The sequence below is a fragment of the Macaca fascicularis genome, chromosome 6, assembly GCF_037993035.2.
Source record: "Macaca fascicularis isolate 582-1 chromosome 6, T2T-MFA8v1.1".
Lineage (NCBI taxonomy): Eukaryota > Metazoa > Chordata > Mammalia > Primates > Cercopithecidae > Macaca > Macaca fascicularis.
Genome location: NC_088380.1, coordinates 88194970 through 88214719, shown reverse-complemented (window position 1 = coordinate 88214719; position 19750 = coordinate 88194970). Strand labels below are relative to the sequence as shown.

The window sequence follows — 19750 nt, the reverse complement described above, 5'->3', positions numbered from 1 at the left end:
TGTTTTTCAAAATGTTAGAGCCCAAAACATTTTTGTCTTTATATCCAGTACAGACCTTGATTGAAGCCTTATGTCATCAGCTGTGAAATTCAAATACTCAACGCTGAACAGAAGATTTTCTCCTTATTTTGTTCAGTCCAATATGCCCTTAGCATTTGAAAACCTAACTAAAAAGAAAAATGTCTTAAAAATAGTGAGGCAAACCACTGAATAACATCTAAGAGATGCCCTGCTTTAAATTAGCATTAATGTGGTTTTGAGTGAGTCTAAGTCTAAGAGGTTTCTTTGTTAATTTACTTGACTTGTGTCCTCCGTGGTTATTTTTGGACTCTGTGGACACTGAGGTGGAGATGGATGGTCTTTTACTGCAAGGATGCCTAATGATTTATCAATAAAATGGCAGATTCTATCAATGAAGATACAATTATTCCTATTGACATTTGTATCTTATTTCCCTCTCTACACTTCCAAATTGCAAGGTGGTCTGCAATAATAACTAGAATTTATTTTAAAAGTACATATGAAGGTAAGAATCAGATTGCACCTTCTTAACACATTTATTTGAAATTAAAATTTGCCACACTCATAAGCTTTAATTGTGAGAGAAGGCTTTAAATTAAAACCTATGCATCAAACTCATTAGAATGTTCAACAAGTGAAATATCAATATTCAACACAAATTGTCTCTAAAGAGGCACAAAAGTAAATTGTGAGGCTATTGTTGATTTTTAAAAATGACATTTATTTAGTTCCACACAATTTCATAGGCAGTAAGTCATAAGGGTGCTAACATTTTCTGTGAGTTTTACCAATTTGAGTATGCAAATGCTCATGAACTTTATCTAATTTTAACTAGAATTATTACTCGTGCACTAGAGTTGGCTCATTTTGTCAAATGTTCTGTTTATATATTGGTTCAAAACTCTGATTTCTACAATAGGAGGCAAAACCTTTATTTTCTTTCAGTTTTTAAGTGAAATGATAGTACAGTTCAATGGGAAAGCAATAGATTGAAGATGAGGTTGTAACGCACAGAGCTGCATTGTCACAGATGCAAAACATGAATTTAAATGGTGTCTGCATTTTACCTTTTCACATGTAAGTATGTATTGCAATGTCCTTCACATTTAGTTTGTTGAGATATTGAAGAAATTAAATAATGTCTTGTGTTAGTGAGGTAACATTCTATAGTGATATATTACTACTTTTTTGCTTTTACTTCTATATCTGTACACAAATTTGTTTACAGAAATGGAGAGAGGGCAGGGATGATGGTGCAGACATATTCTAGGTGGCTGCCAGCACTTTGAAAAGAGCAGAAAAAAAACGGAGAAGCATGCATTCATCTTAATAAATTATTAGGATATTTATATAACTGTCAATACATAAATACATTAACAGTACTATGTAAATACATTAATATGTAAGAAAGATTTCAACATATAAATTCATAAGTACCTTAGCCAGTAAATATTAATACAATAGCATATGTTCAGTAGATGTTTACTGCATATAAAGAATAAGCTTAGTAGAATTGCCCTTGATTACCAGGAACACAGAGGATCAAATGTTGGGCTTTAAATTATCAGTCAGTTTCTATTAAAAATGTGTGGGTAGCAATAAACATTTATTGAGAGTTTTTCCCCTGTCTTCCTTTCAGTTCCTGAAATCATCTCTGCCTTACCTGTCATGAGGGCTGACCACTTGCTGTTCCCTACGCCTAGAATGCTCTTCCTTAGACTTTAACATCACGGACTCTAGTTTATCCTTGAATGTGCAGTTCATGTGAAGGCCTTGCTTCACTGTCATAAATAACCAGTTTTATTTGTTGTTTTTCTCATCAGCCTGTTTCTCCCTCCTCTCATGGCTTTTATTACAGTGAGTGCTACCTTATTTATTTGTGGCATATGAATATGTGATAAATGATTCAGTAATTATCTGATATATCTACTGGAGACAAACACTAACATATAAAGAATCCTGAACACATAAACTATCCAAGAGTTTAATTATCCGTGAACAAAATCAGCTGTCCTTTCTACCTGATTCTCAGTAGTACCATTATAGAATTTTCTTCTTTGTATGGCATGAGAAGTTGTATAATTATACACTAAGCTCACAGAAAATGCACGAGCACAATCATAAAGGTACCTATTTTAGGCTTTTAGGGTTTTTTTTAACCATTGTCTTCTGCAGTACCAAATAGTATTTTATAGGTGCTCACACACTTTGCTGTTGAGGCTAAAAGGTCATGGATTGCAAATGGGTAATGAAGTAAAATAAGATAGTCCCTAAATCACCTTGAACATGAGGTGACAGGCAACAGGTAGGATGTCAGTGAGAAGAATGAAGCCAACATTGATTTCATGCAGAATATGCAGTCCGATCAGAACTCTGGAGAGTGGGTGGAAAGAGCAGGCAAACAGTAAGTTAAATTTAGCCTGCAATGATTTCTTGCCCCTGGGAAAAATAATTGCTTTGTTCTATTGCCAAAAGGCAAATCGGCATCAGCTTAATTTGCCTGAATCTGCCATAAACTGCAGATGGAACCATAAAACATGGTTAGAATGAAACTAAACACATCTGTCCTAATCTAAAGCAGGTGAGGCCAGCCGGCCAAGAAACATCAAGGTATAATGCTACACACATTACAATATGCAGAAGTATATTTTAGGAGCATGCTGACAGTAGGATAAAGAACTATGAAATCTTATATTACCCTGTTTTCCTTTCCTTAGCCTAACCTCTTCTACTGGTCGTCATTGCAGTTTTAAAAGACTTTACCAGGCTGGGCGCAGTGGCTCACGCCTGTAATCTCAGCACTTTGGGAGGCCGAGGTGTGTGGATCACAAGGTCAGGAGATCGAGACCATCCTGGCTAACACGGTGAAACCCCGTCTCTACTAAAAATACAAAAAATTAGCTGGGCGAGGTGGCGGGCGCCTGTAGTTCCAGCTACTGGAGAGGCTGAGGCAGGAGAATGGCGTGAACCCGGGAGGCGGAGCTTGCAGTGAACCAAGATGGCGCCACTGCACGGAGCAAGACTCCATCTCAAACAAAAAAAAAAAAAAAAAGAAAAAGAAAACAAACTCTACCAACATATCTACTGGGAAACAAACAGAAAACATTGTTGATTTAAAGGCTAAGAACCTATTGCATTTTAGTCAGAATTTCTTACCTGAGGTGCTACTACCTTAGATAAACTGACATAACAGAGGATCAGAAGTCCGTACTGTGTATTTTAATTAGACGTGAAATTCTAGCCAAGAGAGAGTTTGTTTTCACTTATCAACCCACATCTGTACTAACCGCTGGGATTATGGCTGAATAGAGGAAATAGCCTGAGAAATGATGGTTTTGACCTAAGTAACCATATAACTCATTCAAATCAGGACATATCTGAGGTGAGCGGGGATTGTGGGTACCCATGGAGGTGTACAACTCTAATCCTTCTTTAAGAAAGAATGTGCTGTCCAACTGCAAGTATGTAGTTAGCTGGCAGTCTCCTGCAGAACTTTCAGGACATACTTGAGCCTTAGACCCTCAATCTACCTGGATTGCCCTAGTGCCTGTCATTCCTGACCTAGGGGAAATCCTTCCAACAATAATCTTTGCTCTGGAGCTCCCTGTGTAATTGGCTAAGACTCTCTCAAATCTGCATTATAGACTGAGGCTCTCCGTGGTCAATCCTGCCCCGACCATCCGCACCCTCATGTCTTCCATTTATCTTTATTGGTGTCATACTTATGTCGCAAGTTGAAGCTTTTCCTTCTAGTTTCTGCTTCCTCCTCATTTTGTCATTCGCAGACGTTACTTCTCAATAAACTTGTTACACTCTTATCTTTATCTTAGCATCTCCTTGATCAGATGCCATCTGATAAAAGCATCACTAATGATTACGTAAAGAGAAACAGATTTTAAACAAAATCTATAGTAACCCTAATTATGTTTGTTGTTTATCCTCTACTTTGTCCAAGATCAAAACTTTGATTTTTGTTGCCACTGTCCACCCAACACAGTTACATGTGGGACCCTTATTAATTTCAGGAAGACTTTGACATGGTAGACCCCAGTTTAATAAACTGAACATTTATACCGGGGTACAATGGGCCAAGCATTAACTTCTTTCTTTTAACGAAGAATCTTATATCTTTTCCTCACTTACTTGTTGGTGTGCCTAAGGACCACTCCTGTCTTCATTTCTCTCTGCTCTCATCCCCTCCACTCCGTTCCCCTGCACTCCCTTAATACACTCAGTGAAAAGTTGTATTAACGTTCATACCTAGCAACCCATGTTTAAGCAGAGACTCTTTAATTCTGCATCTACTTATATAATAGCTTAATCGGACATTTTCATTTTAGATCTTCTGCAGACTTTTCAAATATGATAATACCTCTAAAACTAAATCCATTATATTTCCTTATAAAGGATGGCTACTCAATCATACAGGCAAGAGCTCTGGAAATCAACCGAAATTTCTTGATCAACCCCTGGATCAATTTGGTCAAATTGTCATCTTGATTCTACCTTGTACATATTTCTCCAATCTATTACCTCTTTTCTCCCTTTCAAAAGATAGTATGTTAATGAAGGAAATAAGATGAAAATTTTATAGTGTATTAGAAATGTGTTTCCATGAGCAAAAAAGAACAAAAATTATAAGGATAAGAGAGAAAAACATGTCAGCTAAACAACAGTTGGCATCGCTAAGATATAATGAGACTTGAACAAATAGTCCTCTCTCATTTTGACCACAGAAGCATGATATGACTGGCCCACACATGCCTGGTAGAAAATTGACTCGATTTAGCATTATCATCTAGAGAGAGCAGCACAAGTGCCATGAAAGATTTCTTAAGGCACCAGAAAGGATTCTTAAGGCACTCTACATAATGATGGGATAATCAAAGGGACCTCCTTTGGCCCTGGGTATATCAGGACTGTAGGCCTACCTCAGTTACTACCTGATGCAAGAACTTGGTTATAGGACAGAATGGGATCTGAAAGAAGGGTTTTTTTTTTAGGTAAATATGTAAATATGAGACTGTGTGCTTACATTGATTACTCCACATAGGTGGATGGGTCTTAATTTGGGGGAACTTTTATTCTTGTTTCATTACCTGGTATTTATTAACTAGATTTGATATTAAATGATACCTACTTTGATTTCCCTGTCTGTAGCCACCTCTATGAAGGGTCAAGAGAATCTTCAACATTTTTTTTTGAGACTATTTCAAACAATAAATGCATTTCCCTTTTTCCCTCAGCCCAACCTCCTCCATCTGATTCAACACATTGCTGCCTTAGTGATTGTTCCAAAGCACAAATGTGGTGATATACTTTCCCGTATTTCAATTTCTTTTATAATTTTCCAGTGCTTAAAGATAAACTCCAAAATTGTTGGCACAGCATAAAAGACCTTGATTCAGATGGCCTTCTTACCTTTTGGACCTCATCATTTTGTATTTCTCATACATATTTATATCCTAGCTACAGTGATCTACCTGAACTTCCTGGAATGAAACATGATATTTTACCTTTAAGTGTGTAAAGGTAATATTACACACTTAATATTAATGTTTGCCTGTAATATTAAGCATATGCTCTCTGTAATATTTGCCTGTAATATTAAGCATATGCTCTCTCCTCTTCATCACCTGATAGCACTGAATCTCCTTAAAAATCTCCACTGGTCCCACAGTTTGGATCATGTATACCAATTGCAGGTGTTACTACTGTGTTAGTATAATTGTAATTGTTACTGCATTTTTATCTCTCCCACTAAGCTCCATAGTCTGTTATTTAGTTTGGTATATACCACACTTACCTCAGTGTCTACTATGCAGTAGGTACTCAAGGAATAGAAGGACAGATAGACAAATTGATAGACAAATGGAAGGATAGCTAGCTAGCTATATGTGTGGATGGATAAATGGATGGATGGATGGATGGATGGATGGATGGATGGATGGATAGATAGATAGATAGATAGATAGATAGATAGATAGATAGATAGATAGATAGATAGATAGATGATAGGTATATAAATGATAGCAAGTCTACTGAAATATCTTTATCAGTCATCAACCACCCCATTCAAAATGCTGCCAGGATTGTCTTCTTAATTTAGATCTGACCATGTCCAAACTTTAAAACACATGTTAAAAATGTTAAACACTCTCATTGATTCCTTATCTTAAAAATTACAATGCCACTTTTTAATACTCCCTGATCTAACATATTTATACTTTCTTAGCCATTCCAGATTAAATGCTCCATAGTCCAGCCACGCTAAATTCTTTGGTATTCCCCAAACATTCATTCATTCATTTTATGACTCTCTTTTCTAATATCTGCTCCAGTGTTTATGTACTGTTTTAGTCTATCATCTTAGTGTGGCTAATGACTTGGTTTATGTTTGACAGAAATCACAACCTGAATTTTCATTTTTCAAATATTTTTAAAGTGCTTCATCTGGAGAAGAGATTAAATAATTCTCATGTGAAAAACCTTACAGAGAATAACGTAACTAAGAAATACAATCTAGTAGGAAGTTGGTGCCCAGATGCTTTTTTGTTTTGAAAAATCCCATACTCATTGAGTCCAGGAGGTGGCACTTTCACCTACAAAGCTCCCTGTAAAACTGTATGCGTTTTTGTGCATCTGATTCAAATCCTCTGTGCAATAGAGCCACACCCATGATTCTGTCTGAAGTCTGCTTTTTTACTCCAGACTTAATCAGTGCTACTTTGAGTATGTCAGTCTTCTTAGGGACAATCCTTAAGGTCTCTGGAAGCCCTTTTATTTAGCTGAGAAGATCTTTCAGGCTCCGTCTGAATTATTTGAAATGTTTTCACACGGAGGTTTATAGCCACATCCTTGATTTGATATTTATGTTGGGCCATGTCTTTCTGGCATTCAATAATTTACCACTTTAAGAGGTGGGAGTTTAGAAACAATTGTGTTTTCTAACACAAGTCCTGGTCCTTGTATACTACTTCCCTTTACTTTTCAAAAGGACTGATTCTTTATTTAGCTCATCTCTTTATTGTAGCACCTTATCATATGCAGGCAGTAAGAGCCAACTGATGCTTTAATAGTCTGCCTGGAAATCTCCTTACTCATATGAAAAGTTAATCGCATACATATTCTACTTCCCCAGTTACCTCAGATGACAGCTTTATCAATTGTTACTCGCTACATAAAATGGGTAGCCATTTTTCTAGCTTTTCGTGGCCATGACTGCTTTTCCCGATACTGTCTGCCACCCATTGCCATAGCCAAGGCCACGCATTGTGGGGTTTCCATTATGTATGTCATACCTTATTTCTCTGTAGCAGTTTCTCTCTTATCCTTCAACATTTCTTTCACCCATCTCAAGCAAGCTAGCCTGAATTCATTCACATGGTGATCATAGCACTCCAAGAGAGGAAGTAGGTATCTTCAAGTGCTTTTCAAATCTCTGTTGTCTTCAAGTCTGTTAATGACCTACTAGCCAAAGCAAGTCACATGGACAAGCCCAGATTCTAGGGATCCAGAAATAAATCCTGTCCTTTAAAGAGTTAAAGAGTAAACTGTGTGGAACTAAAGAAGGTATTTATCAGAGTAATCAATGACACCAGTCTATTACAGATATTTAGGTTAGTATTTATTAACCAATTAGACAACATTCTCTTTACATATTATGAAGGAACTCCAAACTGAACCAATAGCTTTCAGAGGCAGTGTTTGAATTATGCAGTTCAATTTTTACCATGTTACATTATATATATATATATATATATATTTTGAGTACATGGTTTGAAATGAGTCTTGCAAATCTTATGTGTGAATCTTAATATTACCCTGACTTTTGACTTTGCCAAGGGAACATCCATAGCAAAGTAAACTAGTATGTTTCAATGCCTAAGAAGAAAAAAAAAAATGTCAATTTCTGTTTTTTTTAATGCCTTAGGTGATATTTGCGATCCCAATCCATGTGAAAATGGAGGTATCTGTTTGCCAGGATTGGCTGATGGTTCCTTTTCCTGTGAGTGTCCAGATGGCTTCACAGACCCCAACTGTTCTAGTGTTGTGGAGGTTGGTAAGTGCAAAATTTAAGCATTTCAGTAGTTATCTTTTTGTTTCCATGAATAACTGGCAGTTTGGCTGTGGTGCATTATGGAGATTAGGTGTAAAATTGCTGTATGTTGCTAATTAGTTTACTTTTGTGTAGGATTCTCAGTTTTATCATTTCCAGTTTATATTGAAATTATATTGTGTTCTTTAAGTTTTAAAATATTTTTAGTAATTAACACTAAATTTAAAGACACTACAAATAATACATAAATATAACATTTCTCATATTTCTAATATTAATATAAATTTAACATTTTATTCTCAAATAAAATACATAACTCCAAAGTCAATTTATTCAAGTTAAGTTATCACTGTAGGTAAAACAGGATGTTTTTAGGGACTTCTAATATCCATCAGCATTGTGTAGCTGTTCTAATCATTACTTTCCTTAGGTGATAAATGTATTTGATATTTCTAAGCATATAAAGAAGAGGATATTCCAGATGCAGTGCTCTTCAAAGTTTTCTCAAAAATTTGCTCTGCAAAAATTAATGTGTCATTGGTTATATTAGAATAGTTTTTTTAAAAGTCTCCAAAATATGTATACTTATGGATTTAGAGTAATTTCTGTAATTCCAGATATTCCCCATTAAGGAAATAGCTATACTTTAAAATAATTTAACATCATGTAAACTTGTGCAGAGATTTTCTCTCTGACTAAAGAGAGAAATGATTTTCAAAGTTAACATCACAAGTAAGTTTGAAAAAAGTATATATTTTTCACATTAGTACCAAGAAGAGTACAAGATGGAATATATCTGTTCATCATAGGAAACCAAACATGTTTTGGATCAAATATTTGTCAACCAGCATAAACCTTAGAGAAACAGGACACTTCAATGTCTTTGGGGAAATAGTTTTGAAAAAGAAAAGTAATAGCGTCCAGGGATCAGCTTGAATTACCCATCATTGTACCCAGTGCACCTAACTTAATACCTTATGCATAGTAAAAAATCCAGCAACTATTGGTTGAATGAAAGAAAAAATAATTAAATAAAACCATTCATTTACCATCTTTGGCCATTAGTTACTGGATTGTAGTGTGTTTTATTTTTTAAATGAATTTTCCTTAATTTTATTTGCATTATGAATATATGTTATCCAAATAAGTTAATTATATTATTGCTGAAAAGTACTTTGTTCATTTAATTCATCTTCAAAGATAATTCTCTTTTAAGGCTTTTATTAACTCACTGATATTTTAGGAGGTTTGACACAGTGCCATTGAAATAAAACTGTTGTAACCACTTTGACCTGGGCTTCAAATATGTACATTTGAGTTTCAGAGTTTAATGTGAGAATCATATCCTCAGGAAAGTCTGTATATCTGAAGAAAATTAGAGTCATAAATACCCCTAGTAGGAATGTATGAATAGAATAAAATTTTAGTGTTGTATTTTAAGCCCAACAACCCCCAATTGGCAGTGCCTTCGATTTGTATAATAGTATGTAATATTTTTGGCACCATTAGAAAGATCCAAATCTGGAATCAGAGAAACAAATGTAGGTAAATGATTAAGAAATCAGTATCTTAGAAGAATTTTTTTTTTTTTTTTTTTTTTTCTTGAGATGGAGTCTCACTCTGTCACCCAGGCTGGAGTGCAGTGGCGCAATCTCAGCTCACTGTAAGCTCTGTCCCCTGAGTTCAAGCCATTCTCCTGCCTCAGCCTCCTGAGTACCTGGGGCCATAGGTGCCCACCACCACGCGTGCCTAATTTCTTTCTGTATTTTTTGTACAGACGGGGTTTCACCATGTTAGCCAGGATTATCTTGATTTCCTGACCTTGTGATCTACATGCCTCAGCCTCCAAAAGTGCTCGTGTTACAGGCGTGAACCACCATGCCTGGCCAGCAGAATTTTAAAGTAAATACTTGTATACTTTTGGGCTATACTTTTAGATATTAATTGAACATTCACCATTTTGTCCGAACATTGATACTATGGGCAGCAATACTTTAAAAACTAAGCACGCTGCCATATTCCACCTAGTTTAGTGTGACTTTGGGAAATCAAATGCTTATAGAATTAAATTAAAACTCAGATTCATTACTATGTATTAGTATACATCTCTGATATTCAGAAATTGGATAGTTATACTGTATTATTTTAAGCTATATTTTTTAATTGTATGTTTCTCACAACCCTATTATTCTCTGAGCTGTATTTAGGAGGTCTTGGAAGAAATATATTTAGTTTGTATTTGCTTGATCATTTAGTATAGGATATTAGTTACACCAATTCTATTTTCATGTACTGGTGTTCCAACATTAAAATACTAGGAAACAACTTTCCTAAAGTTGAACACTTTAAGTGTTCACAGTTTCTGAAGTACAACTTTCCTATATTGTGAAATAATTTTTTTAAAAGATCAGAAAATAATGAGAAATCAAGCACAATTTTCAATTTAGGCACCTATTTATGACAGAAACATTACCCTACTTGCCTTTCTACTGCTTTTTCTCACCTTCATACTTTCTCGCATATGAAAGGTGTACTAAATATTGATTGAATAGTAATACTTGGTAATAATGCCTTTAATATCTAACTTACCTTGGGGCTTTTCATAGTTTTAAAACTAATTATTGGGATCAAGTAGTTCAATCATTAGATTACTAAAGACCATCCTGCGTTTTTGTTTAGAAAAAAAATAAAAGGCCAGGTGCGGTGGCTCACACCGGTAATCCCAGCACTTTGGAAGGCCGAGGCAGGTGGATCACGAGCTCAGGAGTTTGAGACCAGCCTGGCCAACATAGTGAAACCCTGTCTCTACCAAATATACAAAAATTAACTGGGCATGATGACAGGTTCTGTAGTCCTAGCTACTAGGGAGGCTGAGGCAGGAGACTCACTTGAACCCAGGAGGTGGAGGTTGCAGTGAGCTGAGACTGCGCCTCTGCATTCCAGCCTAGGCGACAGAGAGAGACTCCATCTCAAATAAATAAATAAAAATAAAAATAAACGGCTTGTCCAAGGCTTTTTTGTTATTGTTCTTCTGTTGTTATCTAACACCAATGCAGGAAAGAGTGTATTAGAATTTAAAAAACAAACAAAAAACACATGTGGGTATTTTGAGGTAATATCTTAAAAGGCAAAAAACATTTGAGCTGTCACTAGTCTGTATTTTTCCTTACATATTAGTTCCCACAAAGATAGAGATGTTTCTAAGGTTTCTTTTATCCATTTCGGACCATATGAATTTTGAGCCATACATATTATGAAATTCTAAATCTTTTTATTTTTAATTTCCAAAGGAAAGAAAATACTCTCATTTATATTTGCTTAGAAAAAGTGTTTTTTGATCCCAGTTTTTAAAATTATTTTTACCTAGTTTGTTCTTCAGTCAGACATATACTCTTCATTGCAGTTCATCTGGAAAGGAGAATTTCAAATGCATGCTTAGAGGAAAACATTTCATGATTTTACCTCAAACCCTACTACTTTGCAGTAGCTTTGTTTCAGGTTATTGATACTTATTTCAAGAGATCCTCATCCAATTTTGTACTTTCATTCTTCCCTCACAAAACATATAATATCAGATAAGTACAAAACACTTAACAACATTTGCAATCAATACTCACATTCACTTGCATTCCTGTGTTATGTGGGATAGTTTGGCAAAATTGACTTTCTCAGATTTGTGAACTTCATTCACTAGACAACATTGCTTTTCTTTGGACATTTTTTTGATATTTCTGTATACTGCATTCTCGCTCTCTCTTTACCTGTCTGTATCCCCACACACAGCTATCACGCATACACACCTGCACAACTCAATGTGCTCAGCCTCTTAGAGTTATTAAGATTCACTTCTGATATCTGAAAATGGCAGTAGGAAAACTTCTCTTCAAACAAAGCAAAGAAAAAGCCCTTGTTTTAAATTCTTAAATTTGAAGACATTAGCCAGATTAACCAGTGTTTGCACAGATGTGCACTGAATGCTGCCTCCCTCTCCAGAGGATTTGTGCACAGACCACCATGTGGCTAAGCCCCAAATTGCTTCCCACTTACTTACTCACATTCCTGGATGGCACTGTGTAATTGGGAGCTATATTATGACACATGCATTTCATGCAGAAATTTTGTATTATCTCTCTGGCCCCCCCTCTCTCTCTCTCTATACACACACACACAAAAAAAATATATATATTATATATGTTATATATTATATATAATATAACATATATTATATATGTTATATATTATATTATATATGTTATATATTATATATGTTATATTATATATTATATACAGAGAGAGAGAGAGAGAGACCAGCCTAGTCAACATAGTGAAACCCTGTCTTTACCAAATATACAAAAATTAGCTGGGTGTGTTGGCAGGTGCCTGTAGTTCCAGCTACTAGGGAGGGTGAGGCAGAAGAATCACTTGAACCCAGGAGGTGATATATATATATGTGTGTGTGTGTGTGTGTGTGTGTATATATATATATATATATGGGGAGAGAGAGAGAGAGAGAGAGAGGGAATCTCGCTCTGTCACCCAGCCTGGAGAGCAATGCCATGATCTTGGCTCACTGCATCCTCCGCCTTCTGTGTTCAAGGGATTCTCCTGCCTTAGCCTCCCAAGTAGATGGGATTACAGGCACGTGCCACCATGCCCAGCTAATTTTTGTATTTTTTTTTTTTAGTAGAGACAGGGTTTCACCATGTTGGCCAGACTGGTCTCGAACTCCTGACCTTCTGACCTGAGGTAATTCAACCACCTTGGCTCCCAAAGTGCTGGGATTACAGGCGTAAGCCACCTTGCCTGGCCTATCAGTATATGTTACACAGTTCATAAATGGAAATCTTGAGAATTTTTAAATTGTACAAGTTCTGTGGCATAATTCTCCTGTGTGCATTATCAAAATAATCCATTAGTAACAAGTATAAACTTTTACAACTCAAATACATAGTATTTTAATGTAATCAAAGGGAAAAAATAAGTGATCTTTTTTTTAAAAAATTAAATCTTAGTTTTTATTTATTTTTAAATAAATATTTATTGAATGTTTGCTAAGTAGTTGTGACCTGAATGGTGGAGGGGCAATGATAAACAAGTTGCTGTTTAGATGATGAGATAGATAGACAGACAGACAGACAGACAGGAAGATATAGATAGATAGATAGATAGATAGATAGATAGATAGATAGATAGATAGATAGATAACAGAAAATAGAAAAATAGATGATAGATAGATATATAGATATGTTATGATGTGTTGTGATACAAGTACATGGAGCCATAAAAATATAAAACAAATACCCTGCCTTAAGCTAAGTATAAAGGAATGCATACCAACCTGTAAAAATAACATCTAGACATAAATCTAAAAAATAATTTCAATCTATTGCAGACTGAAAACAACAACAACAAACAACAAAACCTATTCCAGATAGAGAAAATAGTGTGTAGAATAACCAGGAGATTAAAAATATAGTAATGTCATGAACTGAAATAAGTTAAATGTGTCTAGAACTTAGAGAGAAGGGACATGGTGGCCAGCACTGACTCTGAGGATGGTGACAAGTGGCAGATACGCTAGAGTTTGGTACAGTGTTTTAAGAAAAATTGACTTTTTACTAAGAACAACAGAGAGAATTTGTATTTCTGTTGGTGTAACATGGAAAGCAAAGTACAGCAAAACACAGCAGGGGGACAATTTGAAGGCAGCAGATGAGGCTAGACATGATCTTAGCTTGGGTCAGTGTGGTAACTAACGGGATGAAGAGGAGAGAGTCATTGAGTATTTAGACGATACCCTAGACAAGTATTGGTTATTTGTGGGGTATGAAGAAAAAGAGTGTGGTGTAAAGAGTAAAGAAAGGCATTCCCAGTTTCTGGCCTGAGCAACTGGGTATCATTTACTGAGATATTGTAAATGACAATACACAGGATTGGGAGGCAGAAAGAGAGTGCAGTATTTTACATATTGAATTTGAGAAATTTGATAGACATTATCTAAGAAGTCAAGCATCAATGTAGAAGTCATAATTATATAGATGGTTATTGAAGCTTAGGGAATGGATGAGTCTGCCTAGAAAAAGGGTAATAACAAAGAATAGAAGAGCTAGACATGGGAAAGAATAGAGGACTTTGAAATGCAAACCGGTAAGAGGGCCGTCAATATTTAAGTGATAGGTAGAGAAAGTGAAATCTGTAAAGCAGCCAGAGAGAGAGTAATCAGGTAGAAGGAAAACCAGGAAAGTGTGGCACACAGTAAGTTCAGGATTAACAATGTCTCAAGGAGTCGATAATCAGCAATGTCAAGTACTGTGGAGCAGTTAAGCAAGATAAGCATTTACTTTAATTCCATGTGATTTATGGATGATCTTGTTGCTTTACGGAAGATCAGTTTTGCTGGCATTGTGGAGAAAGAGCTTGACTGTGGCACATAGAAGAATTTGTAGGAAAAAATTAAATGGCTAAAACAAACATTTGTCTATTTATTTGCTTACTCATTCATCTGTCAAATATTTGAGTCTCAGCTATGTGCCACTCTTCCTGTCACTGAGGATATAGCAGTTAAAAAATAGTCTTTGTCATAAATATGTGTAAAATATTGTTAAAATGATCAGACAAAACAAAGAATATAAACATTGGAATGTGGTAGTAATATAACATTCATCATCACTTGGAAAAAATTAAATGTGTGTGTGTTATTGAGAGTAGGTCAGTACAGGATAATAGTACTGTATATCATTTTATTTATAATTTCTTTTTATCTTTTCTGTAATTATATCAACTTCTGGCCAGGCTTCTCATTTCCGTGTGTGTGTGTGTGTGTGTGTGTATGGCATATCATGTAAAAAATATATGATATATATATATTCAGGAAAAGTTATTTCATTTTATTCTGTTTTATATTCTCCTATCCTCTCCTACCTATCATATTCCATAGAAACTTATTTCCCTTTGGTAATGATATCCCTTTTCTAATACAAATTCAGATTCTATTAAATTTGTTACCCCCCTATATTGTCACTAATGGCCTGTTCCTCAGCTTTCATTTTATTATGAAAAATTGAATATATTTACCCCAGAAAATAAAGACTGTCATACACATTTTTTAAAAAAACTAGAAGTTGACTGTACATTTCACTCTATGAATAGCCATATTCATGTTTATCTTTCAGAAGGCAATCAGTGTCAGAATATCAAGTAGTATAATAGAGTCTGACGCTGTCTGAAAGACTTCTTGTTAGTGTTCATGAAATATCAGAAAGTTAGCGAGCCTTAAGTAGCTCTCTTGGGTGGTGTAGGGTTATTTTAGATTTCGAGACTTTGGTTACCAAATGAGGGGTTTGGTAAATTTTAGTTAAATTTTTCACATAGTAGATGAAATTGTGAGTGGTTGTCAGGGTGGTTCATTTTCCCCTCTTCTTAAGATTACTTCTTAGACTCATGATTGAATCCATTTTTCTACAAATTATCATAATGAGAGCTATGTTTCATGGACTAAAATACTTTCTCTAAAGCTGCTAGCCAATAGATGATTGCTAAGAAATTTTCCAGTCAACTAGGGTCAAAGGGATTTATTTTCACAGTTATGTTTCCTTACTTTTCTAATAATAAGAAAGGTTAAATATAAGTTCATACAAACAAATATAATTGTAAGTTAAGATGACAGATAATTAAGGGAAAGTTTTTGTACTAATTTTGGATATATTATAGAAAAGTAATTATGTTTTATATGTGTAAAAATTCTGTAACATACTATATAAACTCATTAGCTTATTGATGTAAAATATTTCTGCTTTATTAATAATGACAATGAATAGAATTTGTTAGTTTGTAATTCCAAGCTGTAACAATTATATATTAACTTTCAGAGAGAAAAAAATGTATAACATCAAAGAACCTTAGATATTATTGAATACCGAAAGCCATTCTAGTCCAGTCAAAGGACAAAAGCCAGTTTGTGGTAAAACTTTTATTTGTAAGAAAAGACAATGACTCATTAAGATATTGATGTATATCATTTAAACCACTGTCCTTTAGTTTATATTTTACACGGCATTTATTGAATTTTTTCTTTACAAAAGTTATATATATATATATATAAACTTTAGAACATACAAAATAAAAGAAGCAAACAAAATGTATCATAATCTTAGGTTATATACACTTTTAGTCTTTTTTTAATCACTTATCTGTATCTGGTTTTTTTTATACCTACCTAAAGCTATATACAGTCATATAAAGAATGATAGCAATTTGATTTTTTACATAAAATTATGTACATGTTTGTGTTTATGTGTATACATATGTGTGCATAAAACTTATACTACACAGTTCATATTTCTTGATAGTCACCTTTAGTTTTTTCACATAAGGATATAAAATTATCTTTCCATTTAATTAAAAATTGTTTCCTGAAATTTTTTAAATAGCAAGAAAACATTCCATCATTTATTATCATTTATTTAATGAGCCCCTACTTGTGGACATTTAAGTAGTATGCTAATTTCCTCTATTATGAAGAATTTGATAGAGTGCCTTATAACTAAATTTTGTGCATATTTGCCATTGTGTCTTTAGACTAAATTCTTAAAGGTAAATGGTTGGGATAAGAGTTTTTTGAAAGCTTTTAATATTCTAAGGATTGTATAGAAAAGGCTAAACAGTTTATCATGATAGAAATCTATAATGAAGAGGAAGCTTAATGTACTTATGCTTACTTATTCATAGTAATATAGATTTGGAGTTATTTGATTTGTATAATAGAAGAAGAAAAATACACATGAAGAGAAAAAGAAGAGATTGTTATCCTATCCAATATATTTTAAAAATAATGTGATTATATTTCCTTTAATTTTCATTCAAACATTTGATTACTGTAGTAGGCCATAAAACATTTAAAAAGGGTAAAACAGAAGTAGGCATATATAAAGAAGAGTTTAGTTAATAAAAACTATAAAGAAAGAGACATTCTCTAAAATCAAGCCCAATAAGAGAAGGAGTAGGTATTTAATCATATAAAGCTTAAGTAATATTTTAGAGCATCTGCAGCAGCAGTCCCCAACCTCTTTAGTACCAGGGACTGGGTTTCATAGAAGATAATTTTTCCACAGAAGATGGGTTGGCATTAGATTATCATAAGGAGCATACAACCTACATCCCTTGCATATGCAGTTCACAACAGAGTTGTGTTCTCAGGAGAATTTAATGCTGCTGCTGATCTGAAAGGAGGCGGAGCTTATGCAGTAATACTTGCTCACCTGCTGCCCATCTCCTGCTGTGTGGCCTGGTTCCTAACAGGCCACGGGCTGGTAGGATCCCTGATCTAAAGTATGGAACAGGCTTAGGGTAAGTGGAAAAAGAAAGCTTAAGAAGGTTAAATAAAGCTAGGAAATGGAAAAATGACTAATACTACTCCGATGGAAAGTAAAGGGCTAATGGATGAATGACACAGCCTTTGCTCTCATCTCTCCCCATACTACTATTAACACAGAAGATGGAATGAAGAAAAAGATAGGACACTTTAAGAATTCATTGAAAATAAGTGTTTTGGCCTGGAGCGGTGGCTCATGCCTGTAATCCCAGTACTTTGGGAGACCAAGGTGGGTGGGTCACTTGAGTTCAGGGGTTTAAGACCAGCCTGGCCAACATGGTAAAACCTTTTCTCTACTAAAAAAAAAAAAAAAAAAAAAAAAAAAAAAATTGCCAGGTGTGGTGGTGCACATCTGTAATCCCGGCTAAGCAGGAGGCTGAAATGAGAATCGTTTGAACCTGGGAGGCGGAGGTTGCAGTGAGCTGGGATCATGCCACTGCACTCCATCCTGACAACAGAGAAAGACTGCTTCAAACTAACTAAATAAGTAAATAAATACATAAGTGTTTTGATAGGTTGGATTAATTTCTTGAAAATATTACAGACTCCTGTAGCATCTAATACAAATCTTATTGGTACCTCCTGTGTGCTAGAATCATGCTGTTTGATATGAGGAATTACTAGAATAAAGCATAAGGGTTACTGAGATGAAATAGAGGCATGAATTCTTTGTCAAAGAGCTTAAAATAGATGTCATTGTTTGTGGAGTTTTGTTTGGCCACATTCCCTGGAGCCATAGGAAAACTAGGTGACACCTCAAGATGACTTTGTACTGTAAGACAACTTATTGTTTAACATATAGCAAAGTATTTATGTGAAGAAAAATCCATAATCCATATTGCTTAAAGTACAAGGTTAATAATTTCTAAATGAGTCATATAATGAGAGTAGAACTGGGCTGAATCATTTCCAGATTATATTTAATTTTGGCATTTGAAAGTATAAAATTAATCAAGCTATGATTTAAAATAGACAACAATCAATATTTATTGTTATCTTCTTTTAATTTTAATCAAGACTTGGAAAGAAAAATAGGGAGGGCAAAATTTCAGTCTCTCAGCTGAAGATAGAACCCAGTAAGGATATTTGTTTTCTTAAGTACTAATCCTTGGAAAATATAGCAAATTTCAAAAAAGAATTAACACCTTTTTAATACAATGTATTCATATAACCCCACAATGTCTTTATCTGCTAAGGTTTCGTTGTGAAATGAAACCAGAATGCTTCATCCAAATCACAGAGAGCCATTGGGTACAGAACTCGTTATTGTGACTCATCTACACAAGGAGCTCAAACATTTTCAAGAACAAGACATATTCTGTGTGTGTCAGCTTAGCTGTCTTTTAACCAATGACTTTGGCTTTTCAGACAATAGATAAATTGGAGTGCATCACAGAACAGCCTCTGGCTTGCAAGATTAGATTTCATTACTTCTTAAATACGGAGGTCCAGCTGTGTTACTTTCCACAATGCTTTCCTGTCCCAGAACTACTGTAGTAAAGCTCCCTTCTCAATGAGCCCTGCTGGTTATTAGCACATCAGGTGATAAACACTGAAGTGTGTGGGCAGATAGTCTTTTTATGCAGTTTATCAGTCACTGTCATGCCAAAGACAAATACTTTTTTCCTCATCCTTTTCCCTTTAATTTTGCCTGTATTTTCAGAGTGCACCATTCATTTACACACACACACACACACACACATATACACACACACGTAAAATAACCTGGAAATAAACAAGTGAGCTAATGTCAATGTCAGTGTTAAACAGGAAGGGGATTCTGTGATAAATGTAATGAATAGACCAAGGTCATTGATTCCTGCTCAGTGGAAGAAGAGTTAAACCTACAATTTTGTTCCATGCTTTTTGCACATTGCAGTGCTTGTTCAAATTAAGCTGTGCCTGTTACACATATGGGGAGTAATACTTTCAAACCCAAAGAAATAATAATACTTCTTTTTGTTGGTTTGGAAGTTTTTTGTTGTTGTTTCTGGAGATGGGGTCTCTGTCATCCATGCTGGAGTGCAATGACGCAATCATGGCTCACTGCAGCCTCAATGTCCCAGGCTCAAGTGATCCTCCCACCTCAGCCTCCCAGGTAGCTGGGACTACAGGTACACTCCACCAAGCCTGGTTAATTTTTGTACTTTGTGTAGAGACAGGGTTTTGCCATGTCGCTCAGGCTGGTCTTGAACTTCTAGGCTCAAGCAATCCACCCACCTCAGCCTCCCCAAATGTTGAGATTACAGGCATGAGCCACCCCACCCAGCCAAAAATAATACTTCTAATTCCAGTGTTTG

At 35.0% G+C, this 19750-nt stretch overlaps 1 protein-coding gene across 2 annotated transcripts in view; it reads left to right on the top strand.

Annotated features, from left to right (window-relative positions):
• EDIL3 (EGF like repeats and discoidin domains 3) overlaps positions 1–19750 on the top strand; it is a 465541-nt gene that overhangs the window by 132751 nt on the left and 313040 nt on the right. For both annotated transcript variants that reach the window (XM_005557328.4, XM_005557327.4), the window contains exon 2: positions 7955–8083. In XM_005557328.4, the coding sequence (XP_005557385.1) occupies positions 7955–8083 (129 nt within the window). The remainder of the gene's footprint in view (positions 1–7954; positions 8084–19750) is intronic.